The 22172-nt window shown below is 45.4% G+C and overlaps 1 protein-coding gene across 1 annotated transcript in view; it reads left to right on the forward strand.

Annotated features, from left to right (window-relative positions):
- Positions 1-19086: 19086 nt before the first annotated feature.
- The window catches only part of LOC311227789 (protein THEM6-like), a 38300-nt gene continuing 35214 nt past the window's right edge, over positions 19087-22172 (forward strand). Inside the window, exons 1-2 of the mRNA XM_084313600.1 lie at positions 19087-19212; positions 21042-21549. Coding sequence (XP_084169726.1) covers positions 21046-21549 — 504 coding nt within the window. The 5' untranslated portion in view covers positions 19087-19212; positions 21042-21045. The remainder of the gene's footprint in view (positions 19213-21041; positions 21550-22172) is intronic.

The following is a 22172-nucleotide window of genomic DNA, read 5'->3' on the forward strand; positions in this document are numbered from 1 at the left end:
GTAATGCAGTTACAATACCCATATATGCTCTAAAACCCATAAAACTGATTTAAAATGTGTACAGATAGTATCCACTTAAGCATAGTATACCAGTGATTAATATTTGAGCCAAAACTGATGGATATTCTATTTTGAATTTAGTACAGTTATTGACAATCATTGGTTACCCCGCATGACAAATGGTCGCCCCAAATGATGAGAGTAGTTAAAAGTCTATTTAAAATGTTACACAATGCAGTTCAGACAAAAGAAAACGGAACAATGTTTTTATTACAATCTTTTCAAGTGGTCAACAAAAATATTCTTCAATTCATTCAAATATCACAAAAGTAAAACATGTTAACATGCGAGGGCCCACATGTGGGCCCTCTTGAGGAAGATTTTCCCACCTGCACTTTGGCGACCTCTACCGGCTCGGGTGTGCATATATTTTAATACAATATATATATCGAATTAAAGCGTGACACAATCCGTTCAGCGGTTCTCGAGTTACATGCCGATATGTGAGGTGTGCGCCGAAGTACACAGTGTTGTACAAATACAACACCGACTCCCGGGGCTCTAGCTCCGTCAATCATTTGGCACGGTAGGTTACAAGCTTCGTCAGGAACATTCAAATATCACAAATGTTAAAAACATTAAACATTCAAAAAGTTATAGTGCAATACACATTACATGCTTCAGGAACTTGAACATTTCACAAATGTCCATTTTCATGTCCTCATATCATCATTGGTTTTGTCAATGTATGAGAGCGAGAAGGTGGATTAAGTAGCATCACTTTTGTGATGGTAGTCACATTGGACAGGGATTAACAATTTAAGTCAATAATAAAAGGTAAACAGAGTTGTATGTATGGAATAAAAATTAAACACCAACACAGTTCTATAGTCAATAAACAATAACCACCAACATAGTTGCATGGATGAAATCAATGCTAAACAACTACAACACAGTTGTATCAGTTCCTTTTAGGGATGGCACGATACAACTTATTCATGTCCGATACTGATATCACAGCCTTGAGTATCTGCCAATACCGATACCCATCCGATACTCCCTTAAAAAACAAAAACCTGTTTAACCTAGCCATCTATAAAAAAAAAGCCAAATCAAAAACTCCCCTAAAGGAAGAAATACATACCACACATGACTCAGTTATGCAATAGTGCTGCTGCTTTTTATTTTGTTCAAATTATTTAGTTAATACGTTAATAAGACTACAGCGATTCCATGACGGCTTCCTGTCCTCACGTCTAAAACGTCTGTTTACCGGTACAATGCGTGGAGAGTTTCCAATCATTGGTATACAAACATAGTGCTGAAAATATACACTTTGACTGCTGTTTTGATAGGGTTAAGGTCTTTACTCTTGGCTACATTTGAAAAAGAAACACAACATTGTACTTATTTGAGATAGCCGTGTCAGAGATAATGACTGTTTGGCAACATGAAGTGAGGCTAAGCGTCGGAAACCTACATTTTCAACAACAGAAAGGAGCTGGTCGTCCAGCACAATAAATGTGGTTATTTTCTCGGTTTTCTTCAGCTTTGCTTTGTTACTGTCTGCAGGGAGTTTCTCTCGCTTCTGAATGGTTTCCAGCTATGTTAGCTGCTGCGACAAAACTTTTCCTCTTGGCATTCGTTGCACATATGAACTCGGCATACTCCCTTTCCATGATTAATCTGCAAGTGTTGTGTGGTGTTGAAGTTTCCAGTGTTGCTGCCACCCCTAGAAATACTTGCGTCGCAGATATTACACTTGGCTGTGTCGTGTTATTCCACAAGTATACATGCAAGTCCTCTGTATTTGTTTGTGCGTGTCTTCATTCTGTTAGCTCCACCATACAGGTCCGTTATTATCCGCTCTTAGTCTACTCTGCCCTGTGTACCTGTCCAGGGACGTGCACAGGACTTTAGAGGGGCAGGTGCTCAAAGGCTGAAAAAAGCATATACTTGTGTGTATATATTAACCGAGCGCATGTAGCGCGCAAGTCCGATTTCTAAGGGCCCTTTTCGGGCGGGGGGCCCCCCTTTTTATGCTTTTTGGGGGGTTTTGGTGATCAAATATTGAATATTGAACTATAATAATCAGTGCAGGAGCTCACTTATCCTTGAAAGACACTTTTATCACTGACTTAAAAGGCCCATACATCTCCATAAATGTTCAGGGGGGAAGTGCTTACCCTACAGACCCCAAGAAGTGCTGTATATTCTGTATTGTTTAATATAAATGCATTTTTTATTCCAATCCCGATTTGTATTTGAGATTCCCAAATCCCATCGGACTTGACTTCTTCGTGTCCCTCAATGAGTGTAATACCAGCATTCAACTGTATGCGCCACAGCGGTTTGTATCATCATCATCATCACCACCCACGCTATGCATAAAATATATAGGTCCGCGGAGAGGCACGCTGAGGAGGCCGTGCAAACTGCAATGGAATATGGGGCATCTCTCTCTCTTTACCTAATATTTTGATTCTATCCTGACATTTTTCAGTTGGAAGGGCAGTCTATATGCGTAACGGTAAAAAATAAAATAAAATAAAAAAATAAAAAAGGGCACTTTTTTAATGAGGCTCAAAAAGGCAGGTGCTCAAGCACCCCTTGGCCTCTATGTGTGCACGTGCCTGTACCTGTCTGTGACCCCAGTATGGTGGCCTGTACTCTGTCGTATTAATGCACACACATTAGCATAACACCACAGGCTGTTTTGCCTTTCTCTTTGAGCTTAAAATAACTCCACACAGCTGACATGATCGCAGCGCGCTGCTAACAAGTTGACTTACGTTTAGTTAATGCTAACGTTGTTGTCGCGCTACTACTGTTCACGTGATGGCATGCTTTATGGCCTGTATCGGATCTCCAATCCTGTGAATTTGGCCATAGTATCGGACCAATACCAATACTGAGTATCGGATTGGTGCCATCCCTAGTTCCTTTTATATTATCTCATGGTAAACTGCAGGCATTTCAAATTGAGGTACATGTGCATGTTTTAACAAATCAGGCAACCTGAACACCTAGAATAAGAAGCACACCAAAAAACAAAACACTGATATTTTTTACATTTAAGTTAAATGATTAATGTTCGGTTATGACATCATACGGTGACATCACGAATGTTCTAGAACATTCGGTCATGACATCATACTGTGACATCACAAATGTTCCAGAACGTTCGATCATGACATCATACTGTGACATCACAAATGTTCTAGAACGTTCAGTCATGACATCATACTGTGACATCACAAATGTTCTAGAATGTGCTATTATGACAAAAAGACGGTTCAATGACTTTATCTAAATCCAATCAATATTCCTAATGCCGTGTCAATGTAAGGTTATAAAAATAAACATATAAACATTCATACAATACAATATAGCTTTGGCTCCTACAGTCAACATTCCCCAAAGATATATCAAACACGAAACAAACTTTGATCAGATTATAATGGAGATGTTGCACAGTGCAATCCACTGAACATTTATTGTTGAAATATGTCACTGTTGATCATGAGCTGGGTATATAACCTATGGTTTCAAGGGATGTTAAACCTACTGTAGAATCAAAGTAAATGTTAGTGATTCAAATCCTCATTTAGAGGTAGGGGATCCACCACAGCTTGCCCTGCTGCTCTTCTCTACTTCTACACCAGCCAGAACTGGTGGAGTGTTCTCCATGGATAGTGGTGTCAGGTCCAGCATCGCCTTTTCCATCTTTTTCCTTCTCCCTGTAACCTCTGGATGCAGCCTTCTCCCTCTCCGATAGCTCATCTGACTTCACATATGGAATCTTGCCCTGTTGTTTTCTTCTCTGGTAGCTGAAACAATGGTGTATAATGTGATACTGATTATGGTGGGCTAAATTACATACAAACTTAAGTTCAAGATATTACAGAAAAGGTCATTCCTAATCCTACTAACATGACAGTTTGAAATACACCAGAGAAAAATATACTGCATGTTACCTACCTATAGTTTTTACCTTCTCTTTTCCTGGCAAGATAGTCGGCTCTTGCTGTAGGGTCTGCATTGACCCGCTGTCTGTAGTGAGCAGTCTTCTGTTTGCTTGTTTGTGCCATCTAGAAAATAGGTTAAACTAGTTAAACATGACTAATACATGTACAATTACCTAAATGGAATGTCATGCTATACCGTTTAAAAAGAATTCTCGTAAGATTGTACAATACTAAAAAAGAAACGTTAATTCCTAAATAGGAATGAAAAATTACAGAAATGTTGAAAAATATATGTTAAAGTATACAAAGAGTTATGCTAAAACAAAGAACTTTATGTATATAAATCATGAATAAAATATAAATATACAGAAACTACAAATACAGGACATATATCTATCATCTAAAACACTCAGCAGTGGTCGCCCCACATGATACTCGGTCGCCCAGATGATGTTTTTAAGGTCAGTCAAATATTACAGGCTAACCATTAGCTACAGAAACCAAACTAGCTAGCTCTTACCACATGTCACTATCAAATTCATCATCAAAATATAGATTTTCAGATAAAACGTATTATTCACAGTTTTGGGGCGGTCGTCCCACAAGACATCCAAAAGTGGCAACTACATTACAGCAGTTAAAAAATAGATTTATTTGCCAATATGAAAGAGATTTACTAACCTGCTAGTTGTTTCTCTGGGTCCCTCACATGTGACTGGCTGATGCAACATCCTGTCCTTGACGTGGTTTCAAAATAAAAGTCCCACAATTGTGTTTTCTTGATGGTCGCCCCAGATGATATTTCATAAAATTAACATATGCGGACAACATTCGTTTGTATATTATGATGGAAGTATATGTGCAAATGCTTCATAATGTTGTCAATGAATGCAAAACATGTTTGAAATTATGCCAAATAGGGCAAGGGAAATATTTAAATAGATTTAAAGTGATTTTAAGCCGGTTGTCCAAATAGAAGTCAATGCTGGACGGTCGCCCCACATGGACATTTGACACTTCAGATAGCAGAGAAATGACCAATAACTCAAATGTTTGGAGGAGTTAGAGTGGGTCTGTATATGGGGAAGGTATTAGAGATACATGTAATCTTTTTATGAATTTTAATGTTTTTTTTAAGGTAAGAAATTCAGTGGGACAGAAAAAATAGGCGTCACGTCATTGACCCATTAACACTATCTAACTTGTCACTTTTTACACAGAATGGACATTTAATTTCAATTACACTGACACCACAACAATCGCAAGAAACAAGGCCATCCGGGGAAGCACCCAAGAATGGCACACTTGGATTTATAAAAAAAACGGTGTCGTGCACTTTCACATTTTCATGAGATTTCTTATGTCCATCTGTAAACATGTCACGTGCAAATTTCTCATGAGTACATCCCCAGGTAGTGGATTTTGAGGTAAATTTGTATGATTCGGGATAGCATACACTTTTTATCAAGCTCTGGGCTGGTTGGTTTGGATCAGTGCAACATGCAGTTTTCATTTTGGATGCTGTAATCCGACCAGCACGAAATCGAAACCACAGTTTGGAAGAAGCTTGCTCCCTTGTAGCGGCCTCAACTGCATGTGCTTGCTCTTGGGATCAGTGATGCCACAGATTACTTGTAAAAGTAATCCGATTACTGATTACTGATTACTCCTTTAAAAAGTAATCCAAGTTACTTTACTGATTACTTGATTATCAGAGTAACTTAGTTACTTTGAAAGTAACTAGGTTACGAAGTCGTCGTCGTTCCCCCAACAGTTTTTTTTAAAACGCTTTATTGAAAGTGCATAAATTGTTTTTAACTTGTTTCTCTGCACATAACGTAAATTGTTAAACTAGTGCTTCAGCTTCTGTACCATCAAGTATGGTAAAGCAACAGTCTATGATGCTCACAGCATTAGAGCAGCCAGCCAGTGGTTTTACAAAACCAGTGTATCCATTCACATCTAACAAATGCAGGCTGAACTATTCAATTATATCAACTGTAACTATTAAATTGTTTTTATAAATGTCCCTCTATAAACATACAATCAGTCTCTCTTTAACATGTAAATTAACTGTAAATCTGGCAAATAAGAGCTTTTGCTCTGCCACCATCAAATATACATTAATCAATAGGGAAAGAAACAATCTCTCTCTTTTTTGCTGTTTGGCTGGCCTCCGAGTCCTCCTGTACCTAGTCGAAGCGTCGTAGTGTTGTGATTCCAGATGCTTTCAATGCAATTGGATGTGCTGTTTTTAGCGGTAGACAGTATTTACGTTTAGGTCGCTTTCACATATAGTTTTGGTGGACTCGGTGCGGTTCTGGGGGTGAAGTTGCAACATTGTTGCATTCTTCATTTTGTTCGCCTGCTTTCACACAGAGGCGGACCGAGACCTTCTGAACAATGTCACGCGGTCGAAAAGGGCGCTTGTCTATTGGACAGTGGAAATGTGTGTGTGGCTGCTGCGATCCCGTGTGTGCGCGCGCGCGTGTGTGTGTGTCTGTGTGTGTACTGCGGAGCCCTTCAGATCAGCGGAGCCGAGTTTTGACATGGCATTGATCCATTGTTCTATTGAAGCACATTACCACCATCCTCTCGCTAAACAACTTGTAGACCACGGTGTTTTTATGAGTGCCCACAAGTAGCTGTTTTAATAATATAATAAGCCGCGCGCCTCGGTAATAATAATAAGCCGCGTTTTTTCTTCCTGTAAGCGTTTTGGGGTGGAATTCTCAGACGAATGCAACGGAGCCCTGCTGTCACACGATTGGCGCATATGTCACATGACGTGCTGTGAAGACCCGCCCTACTCTGCCTCTGATTCGCAGACTGTGGATGGGGAATGTGATTGGGCCAAAGCAGAGTCACTCACAGACAGAGAGTCCAGTCACGCCGCGGGACACATTCTTGTGTAACCCTTTCACTGCCACACCACGTCACTCCCAAATAAGAAAAACAGCTCAAAAATGTATTTTTGACTGTCGAAAACGAAATAAAATACTGCATTCCGCCTGCATTATGCATTTATGATGAGATAGTAACGAAATAGTAACGCACAGCCACTTGGACAAGTAACTGCAATCAGATTACTGGCTTTTAAAGATTAACGCGTTAGATTACTATTTTCGGGGAAAAGTAATCAGATTACAATAACGCGTTACCGGCATCACTGCTTGGGATACAGAAATGTCAACACCATTACAAATGGACAATACATCAGTATAGTCCATGTGAACTGCATACTCGTTTCGTAATTCCGTTAACACCAGAGGAAAGTTTTCACCCATCGGCTTGGGAACAAAATCATTTGAATAAGGCTCAATCAGCGACAAAATAGCAGACTTAGAGCCAGTTGTGCTAAGAGCATTAAACAATGATGCTAATTCATCACTGGTTGGATGTTGGGTTTTGTTTACTTTAAGAGCAGAACAACTAGCACTTTCCTTTTGCTTCTCAAGTGACTGTAGTACATGACCAGCACAGTCACTTTTAGCCCTTATTTTACTTTGTATCTCTTTGCTGCACACACCACTGATGATTAACGGGGCTACCGTGGACAGGGTGAGCACAGCTTTAAGTACCTGGGGGTCCACATCTCAGAGGACCTGACATGGTCAACACACATAGACACAGTAGTAAAGAAGGCGAAACAGCGCCTCTACCACCTGAGACAGTTAAGGAAGTTCAGAGTATCGGGGAAGATACTCCAGTCCTTCTACTCAGGAGCTGTAGAGAGCATCCTGACCGGAAACATCACTGCCTGGTATGGAAACAGCACGGCACAGGACAAGAAGGCCCTACAGAGAGTGGTGCGCTCAGCTGAGCGTACCACGGGTATTGCACTACCTCCCCTGCAGGTTCTATACAACAAGAGGTGCAAATCCAGAGCCTGCAGAATAATGAAAGACCCCCACCACCCCAATAACAGCCTGTTTCAGCTGCTGAGGTCAGGCAGACGCCTGCGAACCCCAGCTACTAGGACAGAGAGGCTTAGGCTTGGCTTCTTCCCCCAGGCCATCAGAGTCCTGAACAATGAACATTGAGTACCACAGAACACTGAACTATCCACACATAAGCACACATGAGCACACACACGACACGCACGCTGTGCACGCTCACACACTAGCAGCCACTTTAACACTTCAACATGAGCGGGCACACACTCATGCGCACACACTCACACTTATTGCCAAAAGGAAAAGCCACTTTAAATCAGTATTAGCAACAGTAACAGTGTATTGCACTACCAAAGCTACCTAGCATGTCCTATATGCTCTGTAAATAACTATGTACAGATACCAATTTTGATGTCACACCATGTTACCTGTTATTATTATTATTGCACAATTTTATTTTGTATTGGATTCTATTATATGTTGTACCCACTGTATTGCACATTGTTGCGGGCAAGACCACCCGCATTTCATTGTATACTCGTATGCCGTGACAAATAAAACTCTTGACTTGACTTGACTTGCTGCAGTGAAGTCAATCTTTCTGCATTCCTTGTACTCCACCTTTGACATTGCAGTAGGCAACAGCCAATACGCCTTTTCCTGCGTCACTGTCTTTGAGTCCCTCAACTTCACTGTTGCTTCAATGAGAAACAACAATGCTGCTACATATGTGCAGGTCTCGCCCAGGCCAGCCATACATGTACAGTGGGCTCCAACAATCCTACCAGACTTTTCAGCCATTATCCAGGGCTCCAGGGGTTTTTCTCTTATTCGTTGGGAATGGAGTACCTGAATAAAAGACAACCAAATATAAGCTTGTAAATAAAAAGCGAGTTTGAATGAATTTATTTAACAGATTGCAGAATGGGTACAATACAGTACGTGTTAAGGGGATGCAGACCAGAGAAAGACGTTTGTCTTGTTTACATCAGGGTCCCCCATTTTCAATTCATAGTGACATTTATGACATACACAACATACATGACATTTATGGCATAGGGACATACATGACATACAGGTATATAGTACTGTTACATTTGTGACATATACGATATGCAAATATACAGTACAGTGTTACCCATAGATCCTAACAGAGATATGCAAATATACAGTAGCCTACTCATCAATTTACTTATTTAATAGGGTTTAATTGTTTATGACCGATCAGCATTTTGATCCAAAAATGTGTACTAGTAGACTATTAGAAAATAAAGTTAGGTATTACAATTTCCTAAATGTAAAGATCAGTTGATCTAGTAACGTTAGGTGAACCACCTACCTTGGCTTTCACAAGACACATGTCATCGATAATCTGGTACTGTGCGTCTCTCACCCATCCACACACCATCTGGTTGTAGGCATCCAACCCTTTGTAAGCCTTAAGATCTTCATTCGTGTATGGGCTTGGCGAAAATACTAGGTAGTTGACTATATCTGGATAGGCAACAGAAGGCAAAATTGTGGGGTCGCAATTCCAAGACGACGGAGCTAGCTCGTAAGGATCTTTATCACCTATTCGTCTTAGTTTGTCACAATATCGCGCCCTTTCCTGCTGACCAAGTCCTTCTCTATATGTTCGAGCAGCTTCCAGCTTACTCTTTTTGGGTTTAGACATATCTTAAATATATAATTCATCGCGCAATTCATTCATTCGTTCATTCTATCACCTGTTGTTTACATTGTAGTATAACGCCAAGATGGCGGCGCACCTGGCCACTGACGTCATTCGTGACGTCGGTGAAAACACTCTATACAGGATTGGGGATGATATTAATTTTTAGCTGTCAAGACTATTTCGATATTGAAGAAACACACTCCTCAATGTCAGTTTCAGTATTTAATAAAAGACAAAGATGAAGACACCCTGAAACAGACAAGACAACACACTCAGCTGACAATGTGTAACATGAATACATAATAACACTATGGTAACACATAAATATATATATCTGTATAATGCATATAATATAATATATATAATATGTATGAACAGCAATAGTGCAATAAGCATCTCACATGAATGAGTGAACGAACGTCTCTGCCGCAGGCGAGTGAGGGAATGAGGACTAAGATGGCCGCTCAGTAATAACAGCGCGGATCAAGGCATGTCCGGTTGGGTGCTGGTAAGACGCTGCCCCCTAGTGGCCGGCGATAAACTCTTCATCCCCCCCAGACCGGAAAGCTAAGGGTAGGAATAGCTTAACGTAGGGGTGGACGGTATAAACGGTATACGGTATAAACGGTATGAATTTGCTCTACGGTATGGATTTTGACTATACCGTGTAACCGGTAGTGCAGCTCTAAAATAGCAATGACGTCATGTAACCACAGCGCGACTATTGCACTCGCATTTGCCCCTAAAAATAGATAGAATTAGTCATAGATAATAGATATGTGCGAACTGGAAAAAGTTATTTAGGAGGCTTCGCGCAGTGGGCGTGCCAGCCCCTCCCGCACGCATGTAAACACGGGTCTAGTAGTCTAGTGGGACGGGACACGGCACACGGGAGGACGGCGGCGTCTCCCTGAGCTAACGTTAGCTTAGCTACCGTTACAAAATGACCCAGTCAACTATTCACTTTTAGTTTAATACATGATGAGGCATTGTCTAACCGAACGGTATCTAGTCGGCCAGCTACCGATAGCTCCTGACATCAACAAACGCTCCATCAAGTCTAGTAGAGACGTGTATGATAGCTCCGTTAGCTGTTAGCTCACGTTAACGCAAGTTAGTTCACCGTTCAAAACGAAATGTCCCATTGAACTAAATAATTCACTGAGGCGTTGTATTAACGTTATATATCCGGCTAGCAGTAGCTACAGATAGCTCCTGATATCAATGTCTTATAAGTTATAACACTGATTCGATGCGTATTCGAGCTGAGGGCTTGCTAACGTTATACCAATACAATAGGGTCCAGGTGCAGCGCCGGAGAATCCTGGCTGTAGCTCTGCTCGAGGCTACTCGAGTATAGGTCCAGGTGCAGCTCCGGAGAATCCTGGCCGTAGCTGGAGGCTACTAGAGTACACACAGACAGTGGAGCTTGTTGCGTGGTGGCGATGTCTCGCAGATAATACAAGTACAAGTCTAATTATATAATATATATATTTTATAAAAAAAATTAAAAATTATATAAAATAAAAAAAAAAAAATTATCAAAAACGATGATACCGTGATATATACCGTTACCGTCTATGCTTCAAATTATACCGTGATATACATTTTAGACCATACCGTCCACCCCTAGCTTAACGGTCTAAATCCTGTATCCAGCTGCCGGACTCGGGCTCGTAATGTGCAGGCGGCCGCCTCACGCGGCCCGGCCGAGTAGGCGGGGGCAGCGTCGGTGGCGACCGTGGCACCGGAAGCGGCACGCCCAGGAAGGCACCAACAGGAGCGGTGAGGTCAGAGGCCGCCTCATCAGCAGGCGCCGTAGGGAAGGCGCCCATAGCCGAGTCGCGGGGCTCATCAGCCGGCTGCTGAGTAAACCCCTGGGGCATCGCGGGCGGGGGCTGACGGGTGGGGGCCGGGGTGGGGACAACGGGTGGGGGCAGACGTCCCATTGCAGTAGGTGGCGGCGACGGCGCAGCCGACTGCTGATGGGTGCAGGGTGTGGCCGGTGTGTAGGCGCGGAGGAAACGCCGGTTGCGCAATGTTAGGCGTCCCGAACCGTCGACCCTGACCCGATACTGGTCGTGGCCCAGTGACTCCACCACCACCCCTGACCTGTCCCATTTGTGAGGGCTCGGGCCCTGCTGGTTCTGGAGGAATACTCTCTCGCCGAGTGCCAACGGGCGGAGCGGTCTCGAGTGAGTCCCCAGAGACTCGGTGGTACGGGACATACGGGTCCGAAGGGCATCCTCCTTTGCCGCCCATGCCTCGCGCCACAGCAGGCGGATATGTGGGTTCGAGAACTTCTCGAGGCGGTTCACGAAGGAGAGTGAGCCCGAAGATGATCTGCGCTGGAGAGAGGTTGCAGTCTGGGTCAGGTGTGTTTCTCAACTGCAGCATCGCGCGCAGGAAGCGGTCCTGATCAAGGCTGCCCGACGGGCCGGTGTTGGACATCAGGAGGCGCTTAGCAGCCTTCACCGCCACTTCTGCCCTCCCGTTCGACTGTGGAAAGCTGACGGAGGATATACGGTGCTTGACGTGCCATAGGCAGAGGAAGTCCTCAGTGTGGCTCGCCTTGAATTCCGGACCGCCGTCGCTTGAGAGCTCCTCCGGTACGCCGAAGGTGGCGAAGAACGAACGGAGGTGTTGGACCAGGCCCGCTGAGCCTGCCAGGGCAGTACCAGCCGTAGAGCTCAGGACCTCTACCCAGCCCGAGAGCCGGTCCCCAACAACTAGGTAGTGGCGGCCCCCATAGTCGAAGAAGTCCGCAAACACCGCCTCGAACGGAGTGGATGGGGGTGATGATGGCAGGGGGGGTGTAGCCGCCTGTGACGGAGCATTGCGGTTGCAGTTTGCACACCCGTCCCTGGTGGCTTGAATGTCCCCTGACATCCCGGGCCAGTAGACTATCGCTCGGGCATGCTGCCCCATCGCTGAAGTCCCCTGGTGGGCGGCGTGGAGATGCCGAAGGACTCTCTCACGGAGGGATGGGGGAACCACAACGCGGTCCTGATAGAGCAGGACGCCGTCCTGTGCGTAGACGGACTCACAGACCGATGACAGGCTCGCCAGGGCGGGGTTGTTGACGTCAATTCCACCCTCCTGCTCGATGAGGCGGAGGAGGTGGCCAAGGCCCTCGTCAGCCGCTGTCTCTTGTGCGAGGAGGGGCCAAGAGACGGCACCGAGCTCTCGTGCATCGTCACGGATGGAGGCCATGAGTGCTGATTCCACGGCGTCAGGCTCGCTCGGCAGCCACAGTGAGATGCCGTTCGTCGAGCCCGAGGGGGAAGGGTGCCTTGAAGTGGCGTCAGCGGCATAGTTGCTCTTGCCAGGCAGATGCACAATGTCAAAGCGCCATGGGAGGGTGCGCTGCTTGAGTCTAAATAGACGCGAGTTCGTAATCTCATCCAGCGTGCGGTCGCCAAAGATCTTCACCAGCGGCTTGTGGTCGGTGACCACGACGAGGTTGTCGGACCCCTGCGTGAAGTACCGCGTCTGTTCCAGACCCCAGGCCACGGCCAGGGCCTCTCCTTCGACAGCCGCATAACGCTGCTCCGCAGGGGACAGGAAACGCGACCCCGCATGACGCGACCAGTCAGGGCGGAGGCAGGTACGCTTCTGCATGTCGTAGATCTCCACGCCCTCACGGATGGCCCCAATTATGGCCTGCTTGGACGTCTGGAACGCCTCCTCCAGAGCGGGGGACCATAGGAACACACAACGTGGGCTGAGGAATGGCTTGAATGGAGCCATCGTCTCACGCAGCTGGGCATAGTTAGCCACCTGGTTAACAAGGCCGAACCAGCTCCTGATATCCGTCGTGGAGCCCGGTGTAGGGAAGTCCCGGATGGCGTCCAAGTATTTCGGGAGTGGTTCGATGGTGGACTCCGACACTTTCCATCTCCGTCTGTTAAACGCGTCCTGTTTACATTCGAGTGTGACGTCATCACCTACGGCAGCTTAGACGATCAAAACGCGAACCTAGAACAAAACCCGGGGGGGGGGGCTGGCTCTCTCATTCGTTCTCGCCCCCTCTCTCTCTCTCTCGCTCTGATTGATTGAAAACTTTATTAACAGATTGCAGAATGGGTACAATACAGTACAGCTCTCTCTACATTCAATGATTTAAAGTAGCCAAACGTTACAGACAGTATAAATACTAACTGGATAGTTGATGATAAACATTTAATTTCATTATCTGAAATATTCTAAAATAATTAAGTCTGCTATAAGCCATTATCCCTTTGTGTGTGTGATTATTATTTTCTCACAGTAGTGTGTGTGTATATATATATATATATATATTAGTGCTGTCAGGCGATTAAAAAAATTAATCTAATTAATTACAGGATTTGTAATTAATTAATCTAATTAATCGCATTTTAATCGCATAACCATTTTATGCCTGATATTCTATATTCTATAATCATATTTAAAATTGCATGTGTCCGGATGGCAAAATGCAGTACTGTATCTACAAAACCTTCTGTTTAATCTATTAATTACATCATCTGTTCCATCTATTAATTTGCTTAGATTTTTCAGGTCTGGTCAATTTGAGCATGGTGTTATTCACAGTCAAAGATAAAAAGAAAATTATTGATATTCTCATTTGGTTCATTACAATTGATTAAAAATAAAATTTCATTCAATCACTACGCAGATTGATTGATTGAATGAAAATGTTATTAACAGATTGCAGAATGGGTACAGTACAGTACAGCTCAATACACACAATTGTTAAGGGGATGCAGACCAGAGAAAGACTTTCGTCTTGTTTACATCAGGGTCCCCCATTTTCAATTCATAATGAATTGTAAGTAAGGGTGCAACTTGCACCGTGCAATCCATTCTTTGTGGATCTAGCCCACAGTATTTCTGACACTGGGAATACATTCCCTGAGATTCATAGATGTCCCTAGAATCAGATACCAAGAACATGCAAATGGACCATATTAAAAAAAAGTCTGTAAATGTGTATTCTACATTCTTATGGAATTAATGATACAAACAAAATTTATTAAAAAAAGAAATTATAAAAAATAAAAATTGTAATTAATTTTGAGTTAATTTTCATAACGCGATAATTTGCTGTGTAATTAATTAATCTAATTAACGCGATAAACTGACAGCCCTAATATATATATATATATATGTGTGTGTGTGTGTTTGGCTAAAGTGGATAGAAAACACAGTACTGTGCAAAAAAAAGGCACCCAAAAGTTTTTATATAAATGGTCTTAGATGTAAATACATTTTTTATTAGTGTGTCAGTAGACTACTCTTAGTACATTTTCATTAAATTATTTTTTAAAGCATCTTCATGGTTTAATAATGCAAACATATGTTGCAGGGACTTATTATAATCATCATATTATTGGCGTGACTGTATGCATCAAAGGGTTAAATCAAGCATTTTTAAGTGCTTTAGAGGAAATGTCAAAATATTGCGATATATATCGTGTATCGTGATATGGCCAAAAAATATCGCGATATCATTTAGAGGCCATATCGCCCAGCCCTACTATAATGGTAAAATAGTTATTTAAAAATTTGCCCCTAAAAAATATTCTTTGCCCCTAAATTTCTCATTTAGGGGCAAGTGTGCCCCTAGTGAAAAAGCTTAGCGTACAGCCCTGCCGATCGGCCGACACGCGTGAGGAAGTCGATGGTCCTCCACCAGTGTTGCTCCAGGTCAGTGTCATAGTGGATGGTGTCATCCACACAGCGTTCCTTGCGCTCATAGTCCGAGAGGACGGCGTCGAACCGGCGGTTGTAGCCATCCCCTGACGACAGGAAGCCCTGTGGTGCCCTGGTGTAGCGCCAACGGCCGAAGGGTGTGATGAAGGTAGTGAGGTGGCGATCCGACTCACGCAGGGGGACGCTGTGGTAGCCGTTCCAGGCATCCGTGATGGTCTTCCAGGTGCCCTTCGGGACGCGGCGTGCGAGGTGGAACGGAGACTCGGTGGCGAAGGTTTCACGTTGGCAGAACTTGTTGAGGGGGGAGAGGTCCACGGTTCTGCGGGGAGAACCGTCGTGCTTCCGAGTGACTACCATACGATGGCACCACGCGACAGGCTCGCCGTATGGCACACGTTCAATGACCCCAAGGGCCTCGTCCCGCAGGATCGTGGACCCTCCGCTGCCAGTGTAGAGGCACGTTGGCCGCGGTGTGGCATGCCTTGGGCGTAGCTGCGGGGTCCACGTGCATCTCGATAGGCGGTCCTTCCATGCATGGCAGTGCCCGATGAGGGCAGGTGTTGAACGTCGACGAGGCATATCTCTCGAGTAGCCAACCTTTCATCCGGCCGTTGTTCTCTGGCGTACAGGGGAACGGCAGTGCCGCGGGGCGCGCGGGGGGGACCGTGCGCTGGGGGCATGAGCACTGTGCGTCCTGGGGGTCACCTGGCCCTACGCAGCCGCCGTTGGTTGACCTCGTAGCATTGACGGACAACGGCTGGTCTGGCGTGTCAGCCGTGTCAGGGCCGCGCCTGTCCCTGGGCCCCCTTGTAACGTCGTCCGATGGGAAGCTCATAGGCAAGAGGCCGAGGTTGAGCAACGACTCGTAGGAGAGGAACATAGCCCGGACTGAGCTGCTCACGTATACCATGGAACGGCAGGACGTAACGCGCCCCCCCGCTGCAGGTCGTCGAGAGCCTAGCGAAGAACGCTCCCTCGATGGCTATGGGGGATCGATTGGCGGCTGACAGGCTGAGGCTGACGGGTCGCAGGTCGTCCTGCGTGAAACCGCAGGACAGGAACTCCTCCAGAGACCAAAGCTCCGACTGCGCGCCAGTGTCTGCGACGGCCGATATCCGAGCCCCGTTGGCTGGGCCCCGGTTGCTGGTGCCATTCCTCAGTCCGACTGGCATGTCCACCGAGATGGTGATCAGTGCTCGGGGGTGGTCTCTCAGCCTGGCTCGTTTCCATTCGCCCTTGGAGAAGATGTGGTGCTCGAGTCTGATGTGCAGGCCTGTTGACACAGCCATGCGACGTAGGGGCGTGGCGTCGGCGATGGCTCCTGCAACGTCGGCCAGGGCGGGCTCCAGCTTGCACCGATGAGACCTGGGAGATCAGCTCCGACCCCACAGCGGCCTGTTGACCGTCGGATGGTGGTTGTTGACGCTTCTGTTGTCGGCGGGCCCTGTAGCAGCCGATGCCCACCTGGTGAGGCTTAGGATTCCACCCACGAGGCCCCTCCGTGAAAATGTTAAAGACGCTCTTGCACTCCGGGCATGACGCTCGTTTAGCCCCGTCCGCAGGGTTCGGGGCGGGGCTCGTCTGTGGAGTCGTCTTAAGGCGCCGGAACGACGACATGGCTGACAGGGAGGACGACGGGAGAGCGTTACGGGCCATCTCTTTGTTCTCGACGAGCGCGATCACCTCGTTAACTGGCTTAACCAGGATGTCAGTCGTCCCCAGCGTCTCGCGGCGTATGTCCGAGTCATAAATGCCATTGAGCAGGACATCGCGGATAATGTGGTCGGTGAAGTCGACGTTCGCACCACACACGCATGCCGCACTATATGCGCATGTCTCTGCTTTGCCCCGCACTCTGGCAGCGAGTGCGCGGAATGTCTTGTCTCGTTCCTGTCGTAGCTGAAGTAGCTCGGTGCGCAGGACACATGTAGCGACCGGGATGACAGCCAGAGAGCGCATGACGGCGATCAGGTCCTGCAAAGGTCCGGTAGCGGCGCCGGGGGCGGCTTTCAGCAGGCTGTCTCCAAGCACAGGCCCGGCGCACTGAAACAATTGGACGGGGGCCTGGGCATCCTCTATGCCTGAGCCGGTGAAGAATACGTCCCAACGTCGGATGAACACATTCCATTCCTCTATTGACACGACACGTCAACCCTGGGCCGATCGAGTCTCGGGCCGCGAGGGGCTGGGGCCTGGGCCGGCGCGGCCATGACAGGCGCTGCGTGCTGATGGGCAAGTCCATGATTGTTCAACATAGCAATGGCGAGTGCTTCGGACACGTCGCCTGATGTGAACTCACAGGCGGGGACAGAGCATCCAACGACGACCATGGTGTCTTCATGAAGAAACACACTCCTCAATGTCAGTTTCAGTATTTAATAAAAGACAAAGATGAAGACACCCTGAAACAGACAAGACAACACACTCAGCTGACAATGTGTAACATGAATACATAATAACACTATGGTAACACATAAATATATATATCTGTATAATGCATATAATATAATATATATAATATGTATGAACAGCAATAGTGCAATAAGCATCTCACATGAATGAGTGAACGAACGTCTCTGCCGCAGGCGAGTGAGGGAATGAGGACTAAGATGGCCGCTCAGTAATAACAGCGCAGATCAAGGCATGTCCGGTTGGCCTGTACCCGTTCCGCAACTGTAAGTTACTTCCGGGGTAGGCCTGATTGGCCCCGACAGGCACGTGACGCGGCAAACTCAGGACGCGCAACGAGGCTGCTGAGAGCTGTCGCGCGGAAATAGGCTGTCTATTGCCATTCTCTAACACAAACTCTAACCTTAACCAGCTCCTTAACAGCGCCTAAACTTAACCGTTCTAACCTTAACCAACTCCGAAACAATGCCTAACCTTAACCTTAACCTTAACCATGCCTAACCTTAACCATAGAAAGAATATTGCCATTCTCTAACACAAACTCTAACCTTAACCAGCTCCTTAACAGCGCCTAAACTTAACCGTTCTAACCTTAACCAACTCCGAAACAATGCCTAACCTTAACCTTAACCATGCCTAACCTTAACCGGCGAAAGAATACACGTTAAAAAAAAAATCACGTTAAAAAAAAAAAATTTGATGGGATTCGAACTCGTCAAGAACGGACCGCAGGACCGCTGCTCTGCCAGGTGAGCTGAAGCGCCGAATGAAAATCATGGCGGATTAGGGCGGTGACATAATTCCGCAAGCTCTGCCGCTCCGCTCCGCGGAGCGTGCCGCGCGGCAGAGAAAGTTGCGCGTCACGTGCCTGTCGGGGCCAATCAGGCCTACCCCGGAAGTAACTTACAGTTGCGGAACAGTTATAGGCGTCCGGTTGGGTGCTGGTAAGACGCTGCCCCCTAGTGGCCGGCGATAAACTCTTCAGATATGATGACTTGATACATTATTTCCAAGATTACTCGTAAAAAATAGGTTTAATTAACATTTTTGCAACTCCAAATAAATTATAATCACAATAAATAAATAATGAATACTATAGGATGCAAGCTAATAGGAGACTGTGGGATTTTAGACAAAATTGTTTCAACCTATTCCAACTTCAACGAGGTGACTCAACAGCCAATCCTCCAATGTACAGTTTCTACGTCAAATGTATACTCTCTTTTCTGGACTCTTTTTGTATCACAAACAGTACTGTATTTGCAAATCTGGTATGGCATAAATGTATCTATGTAGCAGTACTGTCTATCTGTATGTGGTGTATGTCATATGTTATGATGAATTGAAAATGGGGGACCCTGATGTATTCTGCAATCTGTTAATAAAGTTTTCAATCAATCAATCAACCAATCAAGTACGTGCATTCAGTTTACGCGTCATGTCCAAGAGCACCCCAAAGCTGCAGCGACAAGTGGTCCACAGTGTCACGAAGAGCTGCTACCGACTCAAGTCATTTCAGACTAAAAAGCCGTAAAACGACACGAATCGCGTCAACCGTCGAGATTGCGTGAGTAATATATAACTGATTATTTGTAATAGTTTGCCAGCAAAACATTCGCTACCGTTTGAATGCGTTTACGTTCCGTTTCGAAGTTGGACGGAAGGAGATCATAATGTTGCACCGACTTGATCTGCCGTGCTGCTATGTCCATTTTAAACTGCAGCATAGTTTACAGTATTTTCTATCAACACTGTTGCTACGATGGTGTCGATGCTATTGAACGTAAGATATCACATTCAGCAAGACTCTTAGCGTAACGCTACGGCTACGTACACGCAGTGATTGATTACCCTGCTGTAGTGGTCAAAAATAAATAAACGGAGCATAATGTTTGCATAGAATTATAGTGGGTGGGCTTAGCCCCTTTCGGGGCTACTGTAGGTGGGCTATGTTTGGGAGTAAGTTTTAAAACCCTCCTTCCACTCCTGATTTGTTGACAAATTAAACGTAAGTTAAGAGGCAGCCTATACTACTGCAAGACGCTATGCTTTATTGATTGAACCAGAACATGGTAAAGCAAGAAACGCTAATTTACGCATCATAAGTTATCAATCATGAGACTATTTCAGTAGAATACAAGTGCCCGCCTTTCCAGCAAAACCAGTTGTTTACTAGCAGGTGAGGGTGCATTTCACACACTGTCCCACCTATCAGGTCGGACAAGTAAGAACACCGAAACTGATTCTGGACTGCAACCCAGTGGAACTCCTCTACGCCAAACTCAAGTAACAAGGGCTGCATACGTTTACACCTTCCTCCACCCAGTGGACTACTGTATCAATGTTATTGATGGGCTGACTGCTGCCTATAGGCTACTAGAATTGCAATCAGGGTAGGACATCTAGGCTAGCAGCAAAGAGACGAAATGCCCTCATGAATCAAAATAGCCTAGAATGTATAGCCTCCAACTGCAGGGGCAGTAACAAAAACAATACTAATAGCTTCCCTGATCAGTCTAGTATGCGAGTAACCGTTCAGTCATATTTTCCAAATAAAACAACTAAATCTTAATAATAATTAAGTAATCTAAATTATGAAGTCAACAGTAATGTTAAATTAATGCTGATAATAATCTTACAAAATGCACATAAAAATGTGTCACCAATGATGACCCCTACACACACACGCACACACACACACACTCACTCACTCACTCACTCACTCACTCACTCACTCACTCACTCACTCACTCACTCTCTGCTCCAAGCCTGGAATGAAGGAGGAGGTGAAAAACATGCTACCTTTGGTACAGTATTATAAAGGTTCTGTATAGATGACATTCAGCCATGAGATGTCGCACTAGAGCACCAGCATGTAATTTATAAAATCGGGTGCATTCCATGTGGGGAAATGGGAAGTAGGGATACATGCTTGCAACATATAAATGGCAACATTCATTTTGGACCCACCAACATTCCTTAAATGATTCTGTATGTATTCTACATACAAATGTTTTCTATATCACCTTTTAAGAAATAACTGCTCCTGGGAAGTTTTGTTTTTGGTACATGTTGATAGTATTCTCATGACTTATTTTGCCATACAATATGGTGCATAACCATGGCTCATTTGCTACAGTTGTCATTTAATGATAATCACCTGCTGCCTGATTTAAAATCACCTGCTGTCGCATTACAATCACCTGCAGTCTGATTACAATCACCTGCTGTTTGCGACCAAGATATCCGTGATCGAATACTATGAATAGATGAAATGTCATGATGTGATCATCATCTTTTTAACCATTACCAATAACAACGACATCACTATGCACAAAGCACACCTTATTAATAACCCGATGCCTCTCCTGCTTCCTGCACGTCTTTCCCCCTTAGCGTGATGTGGTGGGTCCTGTGGGTCCTCACCGCCTTGCTCGCTCTCTTCTGCTGTCTGGACGTGTGGTACTTCCTGCGGGCCGCGGCCGTGATCCTCTGGGCCTGGTTCCAACCCCCGGTCTGGGACGTCACGGCGGAGCAGACTCTAACGGGACGAGTCCTCCCCCGGGATATAGATATGTGTCACATGAACAACGCCCGCTACCTCCGGGAGTGTGACTTTGCCCGCTTTTCCCTTTACACTCGCAACGGCGTCTTCAAGGCCCTTCGAGCCCTCGGCGCGGGCATGGTCGTGGGGGCCACCACCATCCGTTACCGCAGGGCTCTGTATATAGGGGAGGGCTTTGAGCTGCGGAGTCGCATCGTGAGCTGGGACGACAAGTGCTTCTTCCTGGAGCAGAGGTTCGTGTCCACGAAGGACGGGCTGGTGTGTGCTGTGATGTACTGCAAGCAGAATGTCACACGCAGCAGCCCGGACAAGATCATGCAGCACCTCTGCAAGAGGAAGGTAAGAAAGGGATGTCCGTTTGGTTTGTATGGTTTGTATGTCTCTCGGCTCACATCAAGCAAGTACAACAGTAGTGAAATGCTTCTTATTGTGCGTCAATACCCCTGTTGACCTGGGCCCTCATTTATCAATGGTGCGTACGCACAAATATGTGCGTAACCCGTGCGTACGATCATTTCTAAGCAAAGTGTGTGACTTATCAATTTGAACGTGTGCTTGACTTTGTGCATATATTTACGCACAGCTCCGACCGTGCGTACCTGGCGCCCAGCGGTAGAATATTAATATTGCAACGCGGAAATAAGCTTCCGTGCATTAGTTTCAACACTGGCGTGTTCTGTATGACCCGTAATTCATTATAGTTAATTGTAAAATAGCAACAGTAGTGTAATTATAATGGGCTCACGCGCGAACAAGATGTTGGCCTGCTTGTTTGGCAGGGGGGCAGACGCAGAACACCCACCTCCAAACGCGATTAAATATTGTTTAAAGTAAAAAGCAAAATACTATTTTGTGTCATGTTTCCAAATAAGATTGGTCACAACGAAATGCTTTCTACTTCAATTTGTTGGTTAGAATAGATGACCTCCGTTGAAACTTCACTGAGACTAAGACAGTTGTGC

Source organism: Notolepis coatsorum (assembly GCF_963971535.1).
Source record: "Notolepis coatsorum genome assembly, chromosome: 4".
In the NCBI taxonomy this organism is placed as follows: domain Eukaryota; kingdom Metazoa; phylum Chordata; class Actinopteri; order Aulopiformes; family Paralepididae; genus Notolepis; species Notolepis coatsorum.